The sequence below is a fragment of the Pseudorasbora parva genome, chromosome 9 (genome assembly GCF_024679245.1).
Source record: "Pseudorasbora parva isolate DD20220531a chromosome 9, ASM2467924v1, whole genome shotgun sequence".
Taxonomy (NCBI): domain Eukaryota; kingdom Metazoa; phylum Chordata; class Actinopteri; order Cypriniformes; family Gobionidae; genus Pseudorasbora; species Pseudorasbora parva.
Genome location: NC_090180.1, coordinates 38,581,823 through 38,602,071, shown reverse-complemented (window position 1 = coordinate 38,602,071; position 20,249 = coordinate 38,581,823). Strand labels below are relative to the sequence as shown.

Sequence of the window (20,249 nt, the reverse complement as noted above, 5' to 3'; positions counted from 1 at the left end):
CTGTTTTCCTCATGTGACCGCAGACCTCATCAAACGACTTTATGGTTCTTGTAAAACTGACTTTTCTCCTTCTCTTTGCAGCGGTGGTGTGCGTTGTTAAACCGGAGGGCGTTCCTCAGCTGTGTAAAAGCGATGAGATTGGAGAGATCTGCGTGTCGTCTGTTGCCACGGGAACGTCATATTATGGGCTTACAGGAATGAGCAAGAACACATTTGAGGTGTGAAAATACACTATAGACTGCATATCCATATTCCATCAGTTATGGAAGCCCGTTTCCGCCACTAAAAAAAAAAAATTAAAAGAGGAAGTGCAATTTTTTTTCTCAGAATTCTGACTTTTTCTCACAATTTCGAGTTGTAAAGTCTACAAAGAATTAATTAATTTTAAATAAAGAATGTTGAGATATAAACTCGCAATTGGGTGATATAAAGTCACAATTATGATATTTATATCACGCAAATGCAAGTTTATTTCTCAGAATTCTGACATATCACAGAATTCTGGCTTTATATCACGCAAATGCAAGTTTATATCAGAATTCTAACTTTATATCACGCAATTGCAATTTTATATCTTATAATTGTGATTTTTATATTACACAATTGTGAGTTTATATCGAAATTGTGACTTTAAAACTTGCAATTGTGAGAAAAGAAGTCAGAATTGTGACTTTATATCATTCAATTGCATGTCATATCAGAATTTTGACTTTAAAACTCGCAATTGGGAGAAAAAAAGTCAGAATTCTGAGAAAAGTTGCAATTACTCTTTTTATTTTTTTATTTAGTGGCGGAAGCGGGCTTCCATAGTCAGTACACTGTTTTGTAAAAAAAGAAAATATTTTCAGCAAGGATTAATTCAGCCTAACCTGAAATCCTAAGATCAAAAGTCACTTGGTGTTAAACAGACTAGTCGACTTTAATGCTCTGCCGTGAGGCTTTAAGCATGACGTCGACTAATCACTGATCATTCATGGTCTATAGAGGGCAGATAAGGATAAGAAGTCTTTGAAGTTCTCTTTTACACTCTGTTTCCGTTAAAATGACAAATAAATGCATACTCAGAGAGCGCTCCACAAGCTTGCATCGAACTGATCATAATAATCTCTGTTATTTAGGAGTGTTAGCCTTGTGGGCAGCTCTGTGTCAAATGCCATTGCTTTGCGCAAGAAAACCTGTGTTCGAGTCTCTGCTTGAAGTCCAGGCTTATTTGTTCATCAGCTTTATTGTTTGTGTCCTTTTGGTAAATGTGTGTGTCTCGGTGGTGCAGGTGTGTCCAGTGGCATGTGACGGTGGTTTGGTCAGCGATTGTGTGTTTGTGAGGTCGGGTCTGCTGGGGTTTGTGGGTCCGGGCGGGATGATCTTCATTTCTGGTACGCTGGAAGGACTGATGCAGGTCGGGGGGCGGAAACACAATGCTGATGACATCATCGCAACCGCTCTTGCTGTGGAGCCAATGAAGTTTATCTATAGAGGAAGGTGTGTATGAAAACGGAGACCAAAACAATTTCTACTCTAGAGACAATCTTGATTACAATGTCTCTGCTCAATGCCTCTAGGACGGTGGTGTTCTCAGTGACTGTATTGTATGATGAGAGGATTGTGCTGGTAGCAGAACAGAGACCAGATTCAACTGAAGAAGAGAGTTACCAGTGGATGAGCCGAGTGTTGCAGGTACACACACACTAACCAGTCACAAGGCTCAAAGTAGTCATTTTTCTGTCCTAACAAAGAAAATCAAATCCAAGAAGACCATATTGAATGTTTATAATACAGTTATGCTTTGTGTCGTCTGTCTATTGGGTATGGATGTATTATAATGCTTCATTGTAAATTAAATAGGCCATAGATGGGATTCATCAGGTGGGGGTCTACTGTCTGGCATTGGTTCCTGCCAACACCCTCCCCAAAACCCCTCTGGGTGGAATCCACCTGTCTGAGACTAAACAGCTGTTCCTGGAGGGGGCGCTACACCCCTGCAGCATCCTCATGTGTCCTCACTCCTGCATCACCAACCTGCCCAAACCCAGACAGAAGCAACCAGGTACACAAGACTGCATGTGTTATAAGGCATGATGTTGTTGTGTTACATAGAGAGTGTTGTGTAAAGTATTTTGTGTGTGTGTGTGTGTGTGTGTTTGTTGCAGAGGTGGGTCCTGCCTCTGTGATGGTGGGGAATCTTGTCGCTGGAAAACGGATGGCTCAGGCCAGTGGACGAGACCTGAGTCACATGGAGGACAATGAGCAGGTAAATTCAGAGTTTGTGTGTCTACAGAGATTAAGATATCTTAGGGCTGAACAGTTAAAAAGAAAAAAATCTAAATTGCTATAACAATGGCTACAATTTCATTAAGAAAAAGATGATGCGTGCTTCAGAGTGAATCACAGCACTGTGTTTATTTACATGGAAGCAGCTCATGATCCAATATTGTCAGAGTCTATGTTTGAAGTAAATGAAGCCACATATAATCATCTCAGCATCTGATATTCTCTTTTTCATTCTTCGCTTAGGGGTAAAAAGAAGTTTAAAATACGTTTGCAGTGGTATACTGATAGCGAACATCCCAACTTCACCCACGCTCCTGGGAGTGTCATTTAGATGAATATGTAAATATGTGCTGCACGCTTTCCTTTCAGTAACAAAATAAACACACAACAAAAATACCAGCCCTGTACAGTTTTACTGTAAAATAAAATTATTGTATATTTTGAATAGTAAGATTTCTATTTTATTTAATATTTTTATTTAATAAGGATAGAAATAATAATTGTATAATTATATCGACATATAATAAAAACAGTGTTGACCAAATTGTGCAGCCCTACAAAACAGCACAGCAAAAGAAATCACAATCATTATTTTTATCAGAAAATCACAGATTTTTCCCATATCGTGCAACTGTAGAATCCCTGTAAATGGGAAGATAAGAACCAAATACTGACTTCAATTGACCTCCTAAAATAAACCTAGGGCTTGTGTGTGCCCACGCCCCCTACATTATGAGGAAATGCAGGTGGCTTGTTATTCAAAAGGAAAAATGAACATACTAAAATATAGTTTTATTAAAATGTAAAAATACAGATAGTGTTGTGTGATGAGTAGGGTTACTGTCAGGGGATAGACTATCTGGTTTGTGCAGTATAAAAACCATTACGCCTTTCAAATGTCCATGTTAACCTAACCACCTATACCAACGTGTGTGTGTTTCCCTCTGACTTATTATTCTTTCTCTTATGTGAATTCTAGTTTCTATTTCTGACGGAGGTGTTGCAGTGGAGAGCTCAGACCACACCTGATCACATACTGTACACGCTAATTAACTCCCGGGTAACACGCACATATTATTTTGCTCAGTTTCTTCAGCAGTATGTTAAGAATTTTTTTTTTTAAAGGAACCTTAAGCTTTCAGGTGTAGCATTGTGCTTTAATACATGTGTGTGTGTTTCAGGGTGCAATAGGAAGCTCTCTAACCTGTCTACAGCTTCACAAGAGAGCAGAGAAAATCGCCACTTTGCTGTATGAAAGAGGACAGCTACAAGCTGGAGACCATGTAGCGTTAGTGTATCCAGCAGGTAAGCGCACACTGGCTAACTAGTCCTTAAGTCTTAATTTGCTCTTACACAAATTAGGGCCTTAAATATATCTTAAATCTGAGCAGAAAGTCTTACATTCATAAAGTCATGGCATTAAATATTGCATGCACTGCAAAAAATGTCCTGTTTTCCAATACAAAATATTGCCTGAGCACCAGTTAATAAACTGGCAATGTATATTTTTTCATTTTTGTATTTTAAAATCACATTTGTAGTGTTTCTCTGGTGCTAATTGTAATATTTCAAGAAATCAGATTCTGCTCTTTAATTCACATTCAAGAGCTGCAATTAAATCTGTTGAGACATCACATCACATTTGCTTTATGAAACATTTGAGTAAATTAAAATTAAATGAAAATATCACATTACAGTTAAATATATCATAGAAGAGAATGAGTAAATGTGCCCTAGTTGAATTCCACCATTTTGTGTCAGATGTAATTCTATTTCAGAAAGATTTATGTTTGTGTGCATTTTGTTTTGTTTCAGGTTTAGATCTGATCGCTGCATTTTACGGCTGTCTGTATGCGGGCTGCATTCCTATAACTGTACGGCCGCCTCACCCTCAGAATATCTCCACTACATTACCTACAGTTAAAATGATCCTAGAGGTGAGGACACACCCTACCTATAGTTAATCAGTTAAATTATTATAAATGTGATGCATTATAGAATGACAAAACATTACCATTTTTAATGAATACAAATGTTGGTGTGTGCAGGTGAGTCGTTCAGTGTGTGTTATGACCACCCAAGCTATCTCTAAACTTCTGAGGTCCAGAGATGCATCAGTGGCTGTGGACTTTAAATCATGGCCTCCTATCCTGGAAACAGGTGAGTTTGTGAGAGACATGAGATCTTCGTTCCGAGGTTACACCTGTCAGATGTTCATCAGAAGTATATGTGTGTGTTAATTTGTTAGATGACTTGCCAAAGAGGCGTTGTCCTCTGATGTTTAAGCCATGTGACCCAGACTCGTTGGCGTATCTGGACTTCAGTGTGTCCACTACAGGCATGCTCGCTGGAGTAAAGGTTTGACTCATCATACCAAAATAGCCTTTTGACTGTTAAATAAACTGTATGTCTACATAATAATATGTCTTCTAACTTATCAATAATTATTAAAAATGTATTATATTAAAATGATATTTAAAAATTGTTGTTATGTGTGTTAAATAAATAAAAAACAATAATCTCTGTTTTTTTTCTCTTTCTCTGAAGATGTCTCACAATGCAACCATTGCTCTGTGTCGCTCTGTTAAACTGCAGTGCGAGTTGTATCCCTCTCGCGAGGTGGCCGTATGTCTCGACCCATACTGCGGCCTTGGCTTCGTCTTGTGGTGTCTCTGCAGGTACGGACCACCTGTGTACTCGCCTGAGATGAACGCTCAGCAAAAACACATGTTAAGCAACTTTTTATTTGTTTACCTGTGTGCTTGTTGTCTGTGTGTAGCGTTTTTGCAGGGCAGCAGTCTGTTCTGATCTCTCCAATGGATCTGGAGGTGAACCCTGCTTTGTGGCTGCAGTCCGTCAGTCAGTTTAAAGTCCGAGACACGTTCTGCTCTTACTCTGTGATGGAGCTCTGCACGAGATCTCTCAGCTCTCTCACAGACTCTCTAAAGGTGTGCACACACACATACACACACAGCATGTTTCAATCTTCAACCCTCATGCCATCCCCGATGTATATATTGAAAGATTGTGTGTATTTTCAGTCATCTTTAGTCAGATCTGTTTACATTGTGACTGCCTCATAATGCAGTCAACTCTGTCTGTGTCTTTAAAGGTGTGAACCAAATGGCCCATAGAAACTGATGGGTATGAATGACAAAGAAACAGCATTGCTCAGAGAAGATTTTAGGTAGTTCGATTTCCTTTGGCAGGTCCTAACAGTTTTCAGTCCTGACATGTACTGGCTTAAGCAGGGGGGCACGTCTGGGACTGCAGGATTTGAGTCCCTAGCGGCGTAGTGTGTTACTGATGGTAGCCTTTGTTACTTTGGTCCCAGCTCTCTGCAGGTCATTCACTAGGTCCCCCGGTATGGTTCTAGGATTTTTGCTCACCGTTCTTGTGATCATTTTGACCTCACAGGGTGAGCTCTTGTGTGAAGCCCCAGATTGAGAGAGATTATCAGTGGTCTTGGATGTCTTCCATTTTCTAATAATTGCTCCCACAGTTGATTTCTTCACACCAAGCTGCTTACCTATTGCAGATTCAGTCTTCCCATCCTGGTGCAGGTCTACAATTTGATTTCTGGTATCCTTTGACAGCTCTTTGGTCTTGGCCATAGTGGCGTTTGGAGTCTGAGTTTGAGGTTGTGGACAGGAGTCTTTTATACTGATTACATGTTCAAACAGGTGCCATTAATACAGGTAACGAGTGGAGGACAGAGGAGCCTCTTAAAGAAGTTGTTACAGGTCTGTGAGAGCCAGAAATGTAGCTTTTTTGTAGGTGACCAAATACTTATTTTCCACCATAATTTGCAAATATTTGTCTCTCATAGTTGAAGCATACCTATGATGAAAATTACAGGCCTCTCTCATTTTTTAAGTGGGACAACTTGCACAATTGTTGGCTGACTAAATACTTTTTTGCCCCACTGTATAAAGTTCTGTCTAACAGTCTGAACTTTGGGTTAAGATTGTTGAAGGCCAACACGCTAAAATTGCTGCTGGAGAACTGTGCTACATTACTACCTTCAATAAATTCTTCTCCCTAAAAGAACTCTGGTCAAGCTTACTTATTTGATGTATTAGAGAAATCTAATATATTGTTGAGCCCCCAAATGACTGCTCAGATAAATATTGAGAAATCCTAAAATATGTGACCCTGGACCACAAAACCAGTCAAAAGTTGCACGGGTATATTTGTGGCAATAGCTAACAATACATTGTATGGGTCAATATCCATGGATCACTGGATCTTTGGTAAGTTGTAAGGAACAACCTTTAGTTTAAACTGATAATCGTATGTTTTACTTGCGTTTTCAGTTTCCCCCATTATCTCCAGTCATGCAGCAGCTCTTTTGCCACTCAGTCTGATTGAGGAGTGTGTTCTGGCTGGAAAGTGATGTCAATGCATACTCTCTATACCAAAATAACACTGTTTCTAACTTCACCCTTGTATTTGTGTGTCTCTCTCAGGCCCGTGGGATGGATCTGGTCCGTGTGCGTTCGTGCGTGGTTGTGGCGGAAGAGAGGCCTCGTGTTGCTCTGACACAGTCCTTCTGTAAGCTCTTTAAGGATGTGGGGCTGCACCCGCGTGCCGTCAGCACTGCCTTCGGCTGCAGGGTCAATCTCGCAATCTGCCTACAGGTCAGTACAGGCAAGAATATGACCCATATCTGATTCCATATTCTAACTGCAACCACAGTGTTCAGTTTTTTTTCTTTTTATTAGTTATGTATCTCATTTATCCTTCTATTTTGGTTTGTTTTAGTTTTTTTTATTTAAGTTACTTTTTAACATATTTATACATCACATCTTCCTCTCCTCTCCTCATGTAGCCTCATAGGTTGGGGAAGCTTGCTGAGCAGGTATGACTGAACTTCAACTGATCCTCATCATTTCATTACTCTAACTGTTCTTCAGTTACTACAACCATATGTAGATGTGGGAGTAAATCTACTAATTATTGTCCTGTGTGCATGACTACTCATTTTAACTAGCCGACCAATGTTAACCTCACCTCAAATTACTTCAGTGCTCTTGCTTTTTCTGGCATGTCCAGAGCTTTCCACACAGCTGTTATAATGTGAGAAACAAAAGCATGCTTATCTCCAGATTCGGTTATGAAGGGTGCCAAAAACATTTCTGCCTTTGGACAACACCTGATTAGTTTCAGGATGGCTCACAAAAGATGTATAAATCCAAATATATTTCCTTCTTCTAGATGACGGATGCCAACAGTTTCACCTGTTTGGCAATATATCATCTTTAGACTAAACTACTATAGTAATGGATATAGGAAATACTATAGAAAATATTTCATCTTTCAACTAATCTACCTCTACCTTCCTTTTTTTGCTGATTGATTGAATCCTGTCCATGCACTATACATTTGTACACTTTGTTCACTTTTAATGCAAGTCACTGTGACCATCATCTGGCTGACAATTAAGTATGTTTGAATGTATTTTATAGAAGGTGATTTGTGTGTTTGTGCAGGGAACATCAGGACCTGATCCCACAACGGTCTATGTGGACATGAGAGCACTGAGACATGACAGGTAAGACACACACACACACGCGCGCGCACACGTACTGTTTATATTAGGTATTTCATTATTTTAAATCTTAAAGAGATGCTACAAAAGGGATGAAATTAGTACAGGTTAGGACAGTACCATTCAAAAGGTAGGTTTTTTTTGTTTTTGTTTTTTCAACTTCAATACTTTTTTTTTTTTTTTAAATCCTTCGAATCCATGAGTTGTTTATGTATTAAGACTATGTGTTTGCAGGGTGAGACTGGTTGAAAGAGGATCTCCACATAGCTTAGCTCTCATGGAATCTGGGAAGGTTAGTATGGCAGTTACATTTCTTTATTTGTTTCCTTAAATTAAATGTAAACCATTATATATCTATAATTTTTTTTTTTTACAGATTTTACCTGGTGTACGCATCATCATTGCTAACCCAGAGACAAAGGGACCAATTGGAGACTCTCATTTAGGGGAGGTTAGACCAGTAGCACTATGTCTATTAGATAAAAGAATATCTTCTCATAACCAAGCATCTCACTTGTGTCTGCTTTAAAATGTGTGCAGATCTGGGTCCATAGTCCTCAGAATGCCAGTGGGTACTTCACTGTGTTAGGAGAGGAAAATGTGCGTTCGGATCATTTCGGAGCCAGGTTGAGCTTTGGAGACACTCAGACTGTGTGGGCCAGAACCGGATACCTGGGGTTTCTGCGCAGGACCGACCTCACTGATGCAAGTGGAGGTGTGTGTGTGTTCAAAAAAGAAGAATTTATATATATATATATATATAAGTTATTATTTTTTGTCACAGATACAGAGGGATTGTTTGTGGATTCATAAAGAGAAATATATTTGTATTTAGCAGTGGAGTTGTTAAGAGTTGTTTCATTTTTGTGTTCAGAAAGGCACGATGCCCTCTATGTGGTGGGAGCATTAGATGAAGTCATGGAGCTGAGAGGTATGAAATACCATCCCATTGACATTGAAACGTCCATCATCAGGGCACATCGGAATATCACTGAGTGGTGAGCTCACACACACAGCACCACATAGTCACACAGAGGCCTGAAGCATGCTTTATGTAAATATGCTAATTAGAGGTGGGAACTGTCATATTGTGATATGATTTTTATATTACAGGATATTTTTGGGTTAATAAGATTTGTTTTTGAAATAATATACAATTTAAAATAAGATTTTAATATATTTTAAGATGTAATTGATTTATGTGATGGTAAAGATTAATTTCCAGTCTTCAGTGTCACATGATCCTTCAGAAGTCATTCTAGTATGCTGATTTGAAACTTATTATTAACAGTGTTGGAAACATTTGTGCTGCTTAATATTTTTGTGTAAATTGTGATCTTTTAAAGTTCAAAAGAACAGCATTTATTTGAAGAACAAATCTTTTCTAAGTGTATAAATGTCTTTAAAATGTCTTTTGATCATTTTAATTCATTCTTGATTAATAAATGTATTGATTTCTTTGAAAAAATTAATCTGGTTGACCTCAAACTTTTGAAAGATATGGTATATATGGAAGCATGCTTAATGTCACTGGAAATACAACCTAAAATATTTCATATTTTTATGTAGTAACACCTTTTTTGATCATTTAAAGGATTGAAATTATTGAAAATTGAATTGAAAAAAATGTAATTTATACCTTTTTTCGGCATTTAATTTTCTTTTTTATTGTACACGTATTGTACTATTTTTATATTAGATTATTATGAAATATAGAAAATAATAAAATATAAAATTTTATATGATCTTTTATGGTCACAATGAAAAACTGAACTGAAAAACAGCTGCTACACATTAAATTACACTTGAGTTAATAACCAAAGTCTCAACACTTTAATAAATTGTAAAAAATAATTGGATGAGTCACATTCAACATTAACATTAACATTTTCCTGGCAGTAAGGAGCCTCAATATTCAACGAGGCAGTAGTTTCCTTTAAATATATTTTTCCCCTTAAACTGGATATGTTATTATTCAGGTAGTCATCCATAAACTTGTTTGCTCAGCAAGATTCTCTTCATAATATTGCTGACAATACGGTAGTTGACCAGAGAGTGAAAACTAACTGCAGTGCAGAAGAAGACAGTTTATGCTAATGCATAGCGTAGTTGCATTGCACAATGAATACACATTTCAGAAAAGCAGCTACATGTGAAATCAAGCTTTAATAGCGCAAGGTTGAAACTTTGTTTTGCCTTTCTCTCATTCAGTGCGGTGTTCACATGGACGAATCTCTTAGTGGTGGTGGTGGAGTTGGATGGTTCTGAGCAGGAAGCTCTAGATCTGGTTCCAATGGTAACTAATGTGGTTCTAGAAGAACATTACTTGATTGTGGGTGTGGTGGTCGTTGTGGATACGGGTGTAATTCCCATCAACTCTCGTGGAGAGAAGCAACGCATGCACCTGCGAGACGGTTTCCTCGCCGACCAGCTCGACCCCATATACGTGGCTTACAACATGTAGAAACACACACACATGCAAAGATCTTAAAGTTAGACTCATTCTCATGAGCACAGACACAAAAAACATGATTTCCAGCACCTTCTCACTGTCAGCACTTCTGTCAGCCTGCTAACTGTAGATGGAACGCCCTCAGAATAGCAAACACACGCTCTCACATCATTCACAGAGGAACTTAAAGGACTCCTGTAGCATATCTTCAAGTTCTTATTTGAATTTTTTTATTGTGTTTGCTAATATTTTGCTAGTGTTGTTTTTTTTTTACTTGCATACTAAAGTTAATTTAAAGAACAGGGGATTTTATATGATAAATATTGCTGTTGCCAATTAAAATTCATGTTATTTATTTGTGTTTTTAAACCTGTGGTCAGAAAGTCATTTTTGTGCTTTTACGTAATTTTCTTTGCATATATTGTTGTTTTATGCTCGTCTTTGTTGTTGTCTTTGTTGATGCACATTTTTAAAATCGTATTAGAATATCACATACTCATTTAGCATGTTTATCATTTTAAAGATACTAATGTCAAGTCATTTTCATAATTGTCAATTATGTACAGAAAATTGCTCAAGTTTTGTTTTGTCTAGCTTTTGCAATATCATTTGTGATTTTAATTGTTTAGGCTAACATAGGACATTTGATCATGTATATGAACAAGATCATATCTGCACTGTGATACGCATAAATATAGAGCTATGTGAACTAGAATTTGCATTCTAGACTCATTGCACAGCAGCGGCTGATCTCTCCTGTTTTATGTCTATATCTAGAGAGAGAAAGTGAGGGAGGGAGGAATGGAAAGAATGAGGACATATGCACAATGTGTGTTTATTATATCTTTATTTATTTTTGAAGCTTTCATTACATGTAAGATACAAAAAGCACTTTGATTATGTCTCTGTCTTTTCATATGTCAATAAAATATTTTCAACTATTCTTATTGAGAAAACATGTCTGCCTTGCAAACGTTTGAATGAGGTACAATGTACATGCACTGCCATCTAGTGAACAAAAATTCATCAGCACCAGCTCAAATGTCCAAACAAACACACAGGGTGTTCAAGTGAGTTGTTTTATTGTAACTGTAAACTGAATGGATTAACATATGCGGAAAAGGTCTTGAATTAATTATATGTAAATGTATTCATAATTATTACATTTGTTCTAAACTACCATAGATAGTAAACGTATGAAGGCGCTTATATTAATCATTATGAAGAGTTTCTGCATGTTAAGTTTAGTCCACAAGATGGCGCTTCCAGACCGCTTCTCTTCGCTCGTTGCGCCACCCTCATTCTACCAGCGAGAAGCTTCCTGTCACTAACCCTGAGCAGCGGGTTTGGCCAGAGTGCGTGTGTGTTATTGCAGGATGTGGTGGTGCCGCTCACAGCTCGCACGGTGACGACTAGGACAGCGAGACGTGGCGCGCACTCAGAGACGGGACAGCAGCTGAAAGACTCGAGCGAGTTGAAGTTCGTTGGGAAGGGCGGAAAATCACGAGCCGACGGCCGCTCCATACAAGGCAAGGTCGGGTGGGGAGCAGTTTAGGGAGCCGCGCTGATCCAATCATCTGCGCTCCTGAGACGAGCCGGAACCGAGCGACGCGACTGGGTTTTTTATTTTTATTTTATTTTTATAAATATTCTTAAATGTTTGAGATGTTTCTCTAGAAACTCTCTTGTTTAGTTTTTAGTTGAGTTGTTTGTTTGTGTACTTTGGCGATGAGTACGTCAGCAAACGGAGTGGAACCCAAACCCGCACCAGCGGTCAGTCAGAACGGACCGGGTTCTATTCCGACCCCCAAAGATGTCAAAACACCCAATCCGGTGGTACCGGACGAGGAGCCGCAGTCTTCGGTGACGGACGCCACGCAGATGGGAATTAAGTTCGCCAAGACATTCCTGCTGATCTTTCCCATCTACGTGCTGGGATATCTGGAGTTCAGTTTCAGCTGGGTCCTCGTCGTCCTGGCCGCGCTGTTCTGGCTCAGACGCAACCAGGGGAACCAGGGAACCAGATTCGCCCGGGTCAGCCAGGCACTAGCGTTTCTGGAGCAAGAGGAGCGAGTGGTGCGACAGACCGTCCGGAGCTCAGAGCTGCCGCCGTGGGTGAGTGAGCGACACACTGAACATTGCGTTACTCAGGTCTGGTAATGATTCACATTGAAGAACTTTGACACCAGGGCCAGCATTGACCTATAGCACTAATTCGGACGTGTGTGTGTGTGTGTGGTTAAAGTCTGATTCTGTCAAAAGTCTGTGTATTCACCACTGACATTGCTTGCATACCTGAATGAGTCACAAATCTAATCAAGACCACAAATTTCATCTGAACAAACGCCCATAACTAGCCCATAACAACATTTTGACCTGAACAGAATCACTATTAATCACTGTTAAGGTCTTCAAAATCTTTAAAGACCTATTTAAAGTATTTGGTAGGTCTAGTGAAAGACTTATAGTCGAGTTGAATTTGCCATTGCATAAATAACACAAGGGTGTTTATAACATAAACAGAAAAACTCACCATTCAATGCTGATAATAAAAAAAGAGCAAAATATCTGCCAATACAGCTAGCGATCGACCATTTCGCAGCATCTTTGCCAAATCCTTCTACTGAAAATCTACAAAACCAAAAAAATCAAGCATCTAAAGGCTAATAAAGCAGTGCCTTACAATACAAAAAATGGCTCGATCAAACGATTACAAAACAGTTTTTAATCCAAGAGACACCTTTTGTTCACTCAGTTTTATTAATTAGGGCCAATAAGTAATATCCAGATTTTAATGATTTTTAGATGCTGCTTTTAAGTCATTAAAGGATGCGCATATTGACCGCATTATGCTCTCTATGGTGGCTGCAGCTCTAATTCTGTTTCTGAAATATTAAATCAGTGCCTGCATTTAAAATAATTTGTCATGCTCAGGTAGAAACACTTGGGTGACCATATTTTTAATACCGAAAACCAGGACACTCGGCCTTGCAATGAGGAACTCAAATGGTACTTGAAACTTACTCAGAGATGCCTCATTAATTTCAATACATTTAAAGTATACCCCCTGTATAGAAAATTCGTATACACATACCTATAACCAAAATGTCTGTGTCCAGGGAAAACAGGATGTTTGGTCACCCTAAGAAACACATATGGACAAGCCAGGTTGTCATGTGTGTTTCTTTTGGCCTTTACTGACGCTCTTTGGTTCTGTTACTCTAAACAACCGAGGCTGAGATCACAGGTCTGGCATATTATTTCATATCGTTAGCAGGCCTCTGTGCTGAAACCGTCATTTAGGGACACAAAACTCCAGTGTTCATTCCATTAGCTGTAACTCACTCTCTTGGAATGGTCAGACAGGCTGTCATTGTTCTTTCTTTCGGTTTTAGGCCGAAATTAAGTAACTTGAACAGGTAATTCATGAAACTCAGGTTGGCTGATTATCTGGTTGCATGGTTAGTTTGATTGTGAACCTAGTTAAAAGTGGATTATTGTACTATATGATAGTTTTTAAAAATGAAACACTGCACAAACTCATTCAAGACATTCAAATTTACAGCAATTATTCATTTTAAGCATATGTATTTGAGTGAAGTGTGTCTGTGTTTGTAAACAGTGTCAGGTCATCCATCGTTTATTTGTGCCAGGTGACGGCCACATATGGTGAAAGAACCTCTCCTTAGTGGGTGTGGTGACTGTAATTATGACATTCATTCAACGTTATTATTATGACATCACCAATACATAGTGAGTCACATGCTTGAGGAAATGTTGCTATAGTGACCTGTCAGTCAGATGAGATGCACCATGTTCCCTCTCGGATAATAGTGTGTATGAGCAGATACAATAACTTGTTTCCTGGAGGGCAGATTTGATAAAGGCCGTGTTCCCATTCTATTGTGTGTCTGTGTGTGTGCATGTGTTCGTTACTAACAAGGGAATCATTATATATCAAACATGGCCATTAAAAGCAAATTAAGTTTAAGTCTTGAACCATGAAGTGTACACACAAGGGGTTTTGGTTTGTCCTCACCTCTCTGTGTAACTCATTCATTATGTAAAATCTGCTTCTGAGTACACTCAAAAAAATGACTTGTTGTATTTACTTCAACAAGATGTAGAAATTAAAAAGAGAAGTTCTGTTGAAATTGAGTAATTTTTACAAATTTAGTTATATGAAAAAAGAAATTCATGTTAAGCTGACAATTTCTTTGAGGAAATACGAACCATTTGAATTTGTCAGTTGCAGTTTACTTAATGGTACTAATCAATTTATAAAAGTTTTTTATGTAAAGTGAACACATGTATCGATTTAATTTACCTTATTGAATTAACTTTTTTCTCTACAAGTGTTACACTGTAAAAAAAAATAAAAAATCATGTCTCCAATTGAAAATTTTCTAGTGACTGGTCACATCTACATTTTTCAGTTGGCCAAATTGAATTTCTATGAATTGATGCAGTTTAATTCACAGAAATTAAATTTGGCCAACTAAAGAATGTAGATGTTCACTAGAAAATGTTCAATTGGAGACCTGCATTTTTTTTTACAGTGTAGTGAAAAACTTAAATAACAGCAAGCATATTTTTAGAAATTAAATGCAAATATAACTCATTGGACAAACTCAAATGGACAAATGTAATTGAGGGCAGGAATTTCATCCAATAAATGTGTGTATATGAGTGCCCACAGCCTAAACACAGGCACCTCTTTTCTGCATAAAGATACAATTATAGAAACTCCTTTAAATGTCCAACATAACTGAACTGAATATTAAATACTAACATAAACTAACAACATCTTTCTCTTTGCTGAAAAACACAAAATTACACACAAAAATAATCCCTAAATTTACTCTTCTAATGCAGTCCCTTGCAAAGAGAGCTGGGAACTAGAGAGCCACTGCCCAGTTTGTTCGTTTCACTCAACAATGTTAAGTTGACCAATCAAACGCTTTAAGTAAAGTAAAACTAAAACTAAACTAAAACTAAAACTAAAACTAAAACTAAACTAAAAAACTAAAATCATATTCATGCTTTTAAATTCTATTATACTGTAATATTATCTATCTATCTGTAATAGTAATATGTTTTTAGCAAATACTTAAAAAAAAAATCATGTGTGACTGTGAATCATGTCTTCTCAAGTAAAGAGCAGACCATGCTAATTTTACATGCAACCGCCAATTGGATATAGCTAATCTTAGTTGGAAGTTGCATTTCTATTGTTAAGACAAAACTGTTAAAGTTAAATAAAGACAGTTACCACAGACCACCGGTTCTGCGTTCTCAGAAGACTGTGTTATCAGCACTGTCAAAATAAATGTCCTGATTGTGACACTTGTCCTCCAATATGTGGTCGACAACTTTCTCAGCAGCTTTGCCAAATCCTCCTACTGAAAATCTACAGGCTAATAAAGCAGTGCCTTACAATACAAAAATGGCTCCATCAAACTATTAAAAAAGTGTTTAATCCAAGAGACACCCTTTAATCGCTTTATCGCCTCACGCTCGGTGTGAAAGGGCCTTAACTGTGTGACCGATAGATTTATTACAGTATGTTTGCTTTACTGTGTCTGATCAAAGTCAGCTCGAGCTCTGTAGAGTCTTTGTTGTTGGTTTGAGACTACTGCAAGTTTTAAATGACATTCAGGGTGTGTGTTTGTTGAGATTATTCTTCTTTATGAGGTGCTAACTGCTAATAGATGGCTCTTTCCAATGCAGAAATCTACATTGATTTGCAGCCACAGCCACAGCCATCATCTTGTTCTTTCAGGAAACACGGTGTCCTTTTAGGACAGTGTTTCTCTCTCCTCATGCAATTTCTCTTTACTGAATAAACAAGAACTCATTTATATCAGCAGATCTCTCCGTCACCAGCCTCATTCATCTTGTCATCCGCTGCCTGTAAATTGCTGAGAGGTGTCAAGTCTGTCCTTTCTCTCTCAACAGAGATGGTCATTTACTTCAGCATTCATCAACTCATTCATCAACTCAATGTGAGATTAATGTAGAGCTTTTGTATTTAGGTTGAGATAAGCCAAAATTTGTGTCACCATTTATTCACGCTCATATTGCTTAAAAACCCATATGATTTCAAGCCTGGTTATTCTTCTAAAGTATAACCATTACACGTTTTTTGGTATTGGTCCATATTGGATATAAAAAATCTGATATTGGATATTTAATTGTGCATGCTCATTTCCTTTTTTAGATTATATTTGCAGTCATCTAACACTTACTTAAAATTAATCTTTAATAACTCTAGTTATTTAATTACATGGTATTATGCATTACAAGTGATGCCTAAAATTGTCTAAAAAAATATTCCTTTTTTTTTAGACAAAATAATATAGTATTTTAATATCACATTTTTTTGGCGAAAACACGACACACCACAAAATCTTTTTTTGCTGTTGTTAACGTAAATAAACAGTATGATAATTTGGAATGATTGAATTTCACTCTTTTAATTTTTGAGAGAAGTTTTTCTTTTACCAGTTTTCATAATGTAGACACTAGACAGAGTGTGTTAATTTATATGATAAATAGCCCATAATAAATCAGTACATTACATAAGGTAAAATAAACATGCAAAAATAACTGATTAACAATTTAAAGGGTTAGTTCACCCAAAAATGAAAATTCTCTCATTAATTACTCACCCTCATGTTGTTCGACACCCGTAAGACCTCCGTTCATCTTCGGAACACAAATGAAGATATTTGTGTTGAAATCTGATGGCTCAGAAAGGCCTTCATTGACACCAATGTCATTTCCTCTCTCAAGACCCATAAAAGGCACTAAAGACATCACTACAAAGCCCATCTCACTATAGTATACAGTGGCTCTACAATCATTTTTTGAAGCAACAAGAATAGTTTTTGTATTGTTGTTATATATATAGAGTTATTATAATTGTCTTCTGTGTGGGCCTCTGACGTGAACTAATGAAGCACCATGACACATGTGCGAGAATATGACGTTGAGCCTGCAGAAGCGAGGAACTGTTGTACTAGATGTATCTAAGCTGCTGAATTCTACATTGATTGTGCTTTAGGTCTTGGCGTAGGGCTCAAAAATGGTGCTAAAGTGTCCTGGATGCCCGAACGCCAGCTCTACGTCATTCTTGCACATGCGTCGTCGTAGTGCTTCGTGAGTTCACGTTTCACTAATTATTGTAGAGCCACTGTAGTGAGATGGACTTTGTAGCGACGTCTTTAGTGCCTTTATGGGTCTTGAGAGAGAAAATGACATTGGTGTCAATGAAGGCCTTTCTGAGCCATCGGATTTCAACACAAGTATCTTCATTTGTGTTCTGAAGATGAACGGAGGTCTTATGGCTGTCGAACGACATGAGGGTGAGTAATTAATGAGAGAATTTTCATTTTTGGGTGAACTAACCCTTTAACCAATATGGAGCATATGTGACTGATTAAAACTAGACTAAAATGCCAGACATCAAAACATGACTAAACAAAATTAAATGGTTTGACACTGGATTAAGACTGAAAAAGAGCTGACATTAGCATTAAGTGCATCCTTGCTGTTCTGTCCTGCGATTTTTGTATATTCTTGTATGTCAGTCTTGTGTTCAAGTTTCACTAGTAAACTAAAATAATACCGTCCAATCTGTTCCTTGCATTGAGTCTGACACGCTGACTGTCTGACACATGCTGTCCAGCTGAAAAAACAGCAAATGCCCTTTGACCTGTTCAGCAGTCATTTTGGCAGACCTCACCAAATCATTAAACAGTTTTAGCTGTCAGTCCTTCGTTGAGGTCAAAATCAAATCTAAACCTCTGGGTTATTCATTTAGGGCAGCGGTTCTCAACTCTGGCCCTCGAGGTCCTCTTTGTTGGGGCATTTCAAACAAAAGTGAATACATGAATCCCTTCATGAAGGCCCTTTTACTAGTCCGTTAGCGACGGTACATGCCATGGTTGCTTCAAGGAAGTCCTTTTATTGTTTATGGTCATGTGGCCCATGTCATTGTGTTTGAAGATGCCTACTTGTATGATATATAATAGGTGATAAAACAGTATTTGAGCCAAGTAGTATGTCCATATTCATAGTATTCATAAAACAGTAGGCCTTAAGTCCCCGGATGACCTACTACTTCCGGCGAGATCCTGAAGTGTGCATTTGATGGATGTTTTACTATATCCCATGAGACCATGGGAGAGGATTTGTGAATTTAAGTGATGCGGCGCAACTGACGCTGTAGGTCACATGATAATGACAGCATGGTGAATGTAGTAATTCCAGATTACATTAATAAACACACATTCATGCTATATAGAACATACTATAAACAAATGTAGTGCCTACTACATAATGTGTTTTTTTACGCAGCAGTTGTCCTCCCTTCACCAACTGTTTCAACAGCTACAAAATGAAACAAGTGCACTGCCTTCTAAATCGTCACTTCAAGGGCTCTGCCCTTCGGAGTGAGTAGGGTATAAGGATGCTGACATCTGATTGGAATTCGCTCCAAGTTTTGCCCAACCCTAACACACCTGAACAAGCTGATCAAGGTCTTCAGGATTACTAGAAAATGATAGGAAGGTGAGATCGATCAAGGTTGCAGCTAAACTGCAGGAAAGTGGACCTCAAGGGCCAGAGTTGAGAATTCCTGATTTAGGGGTCAGATGAGGTCAAATCTGTCTATAATGAAGCTCATCCTGGTTGCTACAGTTACTCTCAGAATGAGAGTGTTTGTTTCTCAACTGGGCAACAGGGTTGTGTATGACAGAGTTGTTTGCTTGGATAGGAAATGACATTGCTTAACAGATCAGATCTTACACAGATGCGCACATTCACGCCCACGCCCATAAATCCCACACACACGTATTACTGCTGTTGGTCAGTGTGTTAACGTGTCTTCTCTTCATGAATCAGCTCCACATGCTTAGACTAGCTGCCTGTGTCATCCTGTCAAAACTGCACTATTGTAACTGGAAGTACTGCGAGTTTTTGCCTCAAGTCAAATAAATTCTCATTTTTACTGTGTTTAGTGATTGTTGTTAAAAATTCAGACAGTTTGATAAATAATAAAATTAAATATATATTCACGGTGTGTTTGTGGATAATGCTGTGACCTCCATCAATGCTTTCTCAGCTCTTTGAAAGCAAGATGCATGTGTGTTTATGGCAGAGATGAGACAGATGCAGTCTTTGTAATATCAGATCCGATCCGATCAGTGTTGACTGCTGTCTGACAGGCTATGGGAATTAGCAGGCTAACTTTAGCTGTTGAATGCTCTGCGCATATAATCAGGAAATAGCACAGCTTTGAGTCATAGACTGGCTTTCTCCCTGCGGAAAATATGAGAAAGAAATGGAGCCAAAGACAAGTCAGGGATTTTCCATTTGGTTTTCCTGGCATATCTCTCGCTCACATGCTTTTGTGCCACATCTTTCCATATAGGTCCTTTCTTCTTAACACAGTTTACTCTACTCAGTGTTGATGAAAGTACGATGAAAAGCCAGAGAGAGACACCGCGAGCGAGCAGCTTGATGCGACAAAACGAGAACACTGCCATTAAAATCAAAGAAACTACCGACTAAAATAGGCATGGAAATATTTGGGGAATTTAATAGATTTCTACTGAAAACAGAACTATTTTCGGTAACATACTGTAGTTTATATATAATCAATATATATATATATATATATATAATATAACAAAACTCCCCTCAAAACTTGTGACAGACAGTCCAGGTTGAGTTTTATAGTTTTTTTAACAATCAATTTTAAAAAATGTTTACAGCTGCAGTGTGATTTTTCAGGATTTTTTCCTAATTCTGTCTCTTATAGTTGAAGTGTACCTATGTAGAAAATTACAGGCCTCTCTCATCTTTTTAAGTTGGAGAACTTGCGAAATTGGTGGCTGACAATACTTTTTTGCCCCACTGTAGGCTATAGTGAAAAATTGTAAATGGTTTTAACACTGTGTTGTAAATAATTTT

General features: G+C 38.0%; 2 protein-coding genes across 5 annotated transcripts in view; both read left to right on the top strand.

The window, feature by feature from the left end:
- Window positions 1-11,214, top strand: part of dip2cb (disco-interacting protein 2 homolog Cb) — a 33,983-nt gene extending 22,769 nt beyond the window's left edge. The window contains exons 20-39 of one of the 2 annotated variants that reach the window (XM_067452536.1): window positions 82-218; window positions 1,271-1,479; window positions 1,560-1,674; window positions 1,843-2,044; window positions 2,148-2,248; window positions 3,248-3,328; window positions 3,450-3,573; window positions 4,084-4,205; window positions 4,317-4,428; window positions 4,517-4,626; window positions 4,816-4,946; window positions 5,048-5,216; window positions 6,738-6,908; window positions 7,100-7,129; window positions 7,761-7,822; window positions 8,054-8,111; window positions 8,196-8,270; window positions 8,360-8,534; window positions 8,694-8,817; window positions 10,031-11,214. In XM_067452536.1, coding sequence (XP_067308637.1) covers window positions 82-218; window positions 1,271-1,479; window positions 1,560-1,674; window positions 1,843-2,044; window positions 2,148-2,248; window positions 3,248-3,328; window positions 3,450-3,573; window positions 4,084-4,205; window positions 4,317-4,428; window positions 4,517-4,626; window positions 4,816-4,946; window positions 5,048-5,216; window positions 6,738-6,908; window positions 7,100-7,129; window positions 7,761-7,822; window positions 8,054-8,111; window positions 8,196-8,270; window positions 8,360-8,534; window positions 8,694-8,817; window positions 10,031-10,283 — 2,561 coding nt within the window. In that variant the 3' untranslated portion in view covers window positions 10,284-11,214. The remainder of the gene's footprint in view (window positions 1-81; window positions 219-1,270; window positions 1,480-1,559; window positions 1,675-1,842; window positions 2,045-2,147; window positions 2,249-3,247; window positions 3,329-3,449; window positions 3,574-4,083; window positions 4,206-4,316; window positions 4,429-4,516; window positions 4,627-4,815; window positions 4,947-5,047; window positions 5,217-6,737; window positions 6,909-7,099; window positions 7,130-7,760; window positions 7,823-8,053; window positions 8,112-8,195; window positions 8,271-8,359; window positions 8,535-8,693; window positions 8,818-10,030) is intronic. The other variant, XM_067452537.1, reaches the window with a different exon arrangement.
- Window positions 11,215-11,354: 140 nt separating this feature from the next.
- Window positions 11,355-20,249, top strand: part of esyt2a (extended synaptotagmin-like protein 2a) — a 33,746-nt gene continuing 24,851 nt past the window's right edge. For all 3 annotated transcript variants that reach the window (XM_067452538.1, XM_067452539.1, XM_067452540.1), the window contains exon 1: window positions 11,355-12,386. In XM_067452538.1, the coding sequence (XP_067308639.1) occupies window positions 12,000-12,386 (387 nt within the window). In that variant the 5' untranslated portion in view covers window positions 11,355-11,999. The remainder of the gene's footprint in view (window positions 12,387-20,249) is intronic.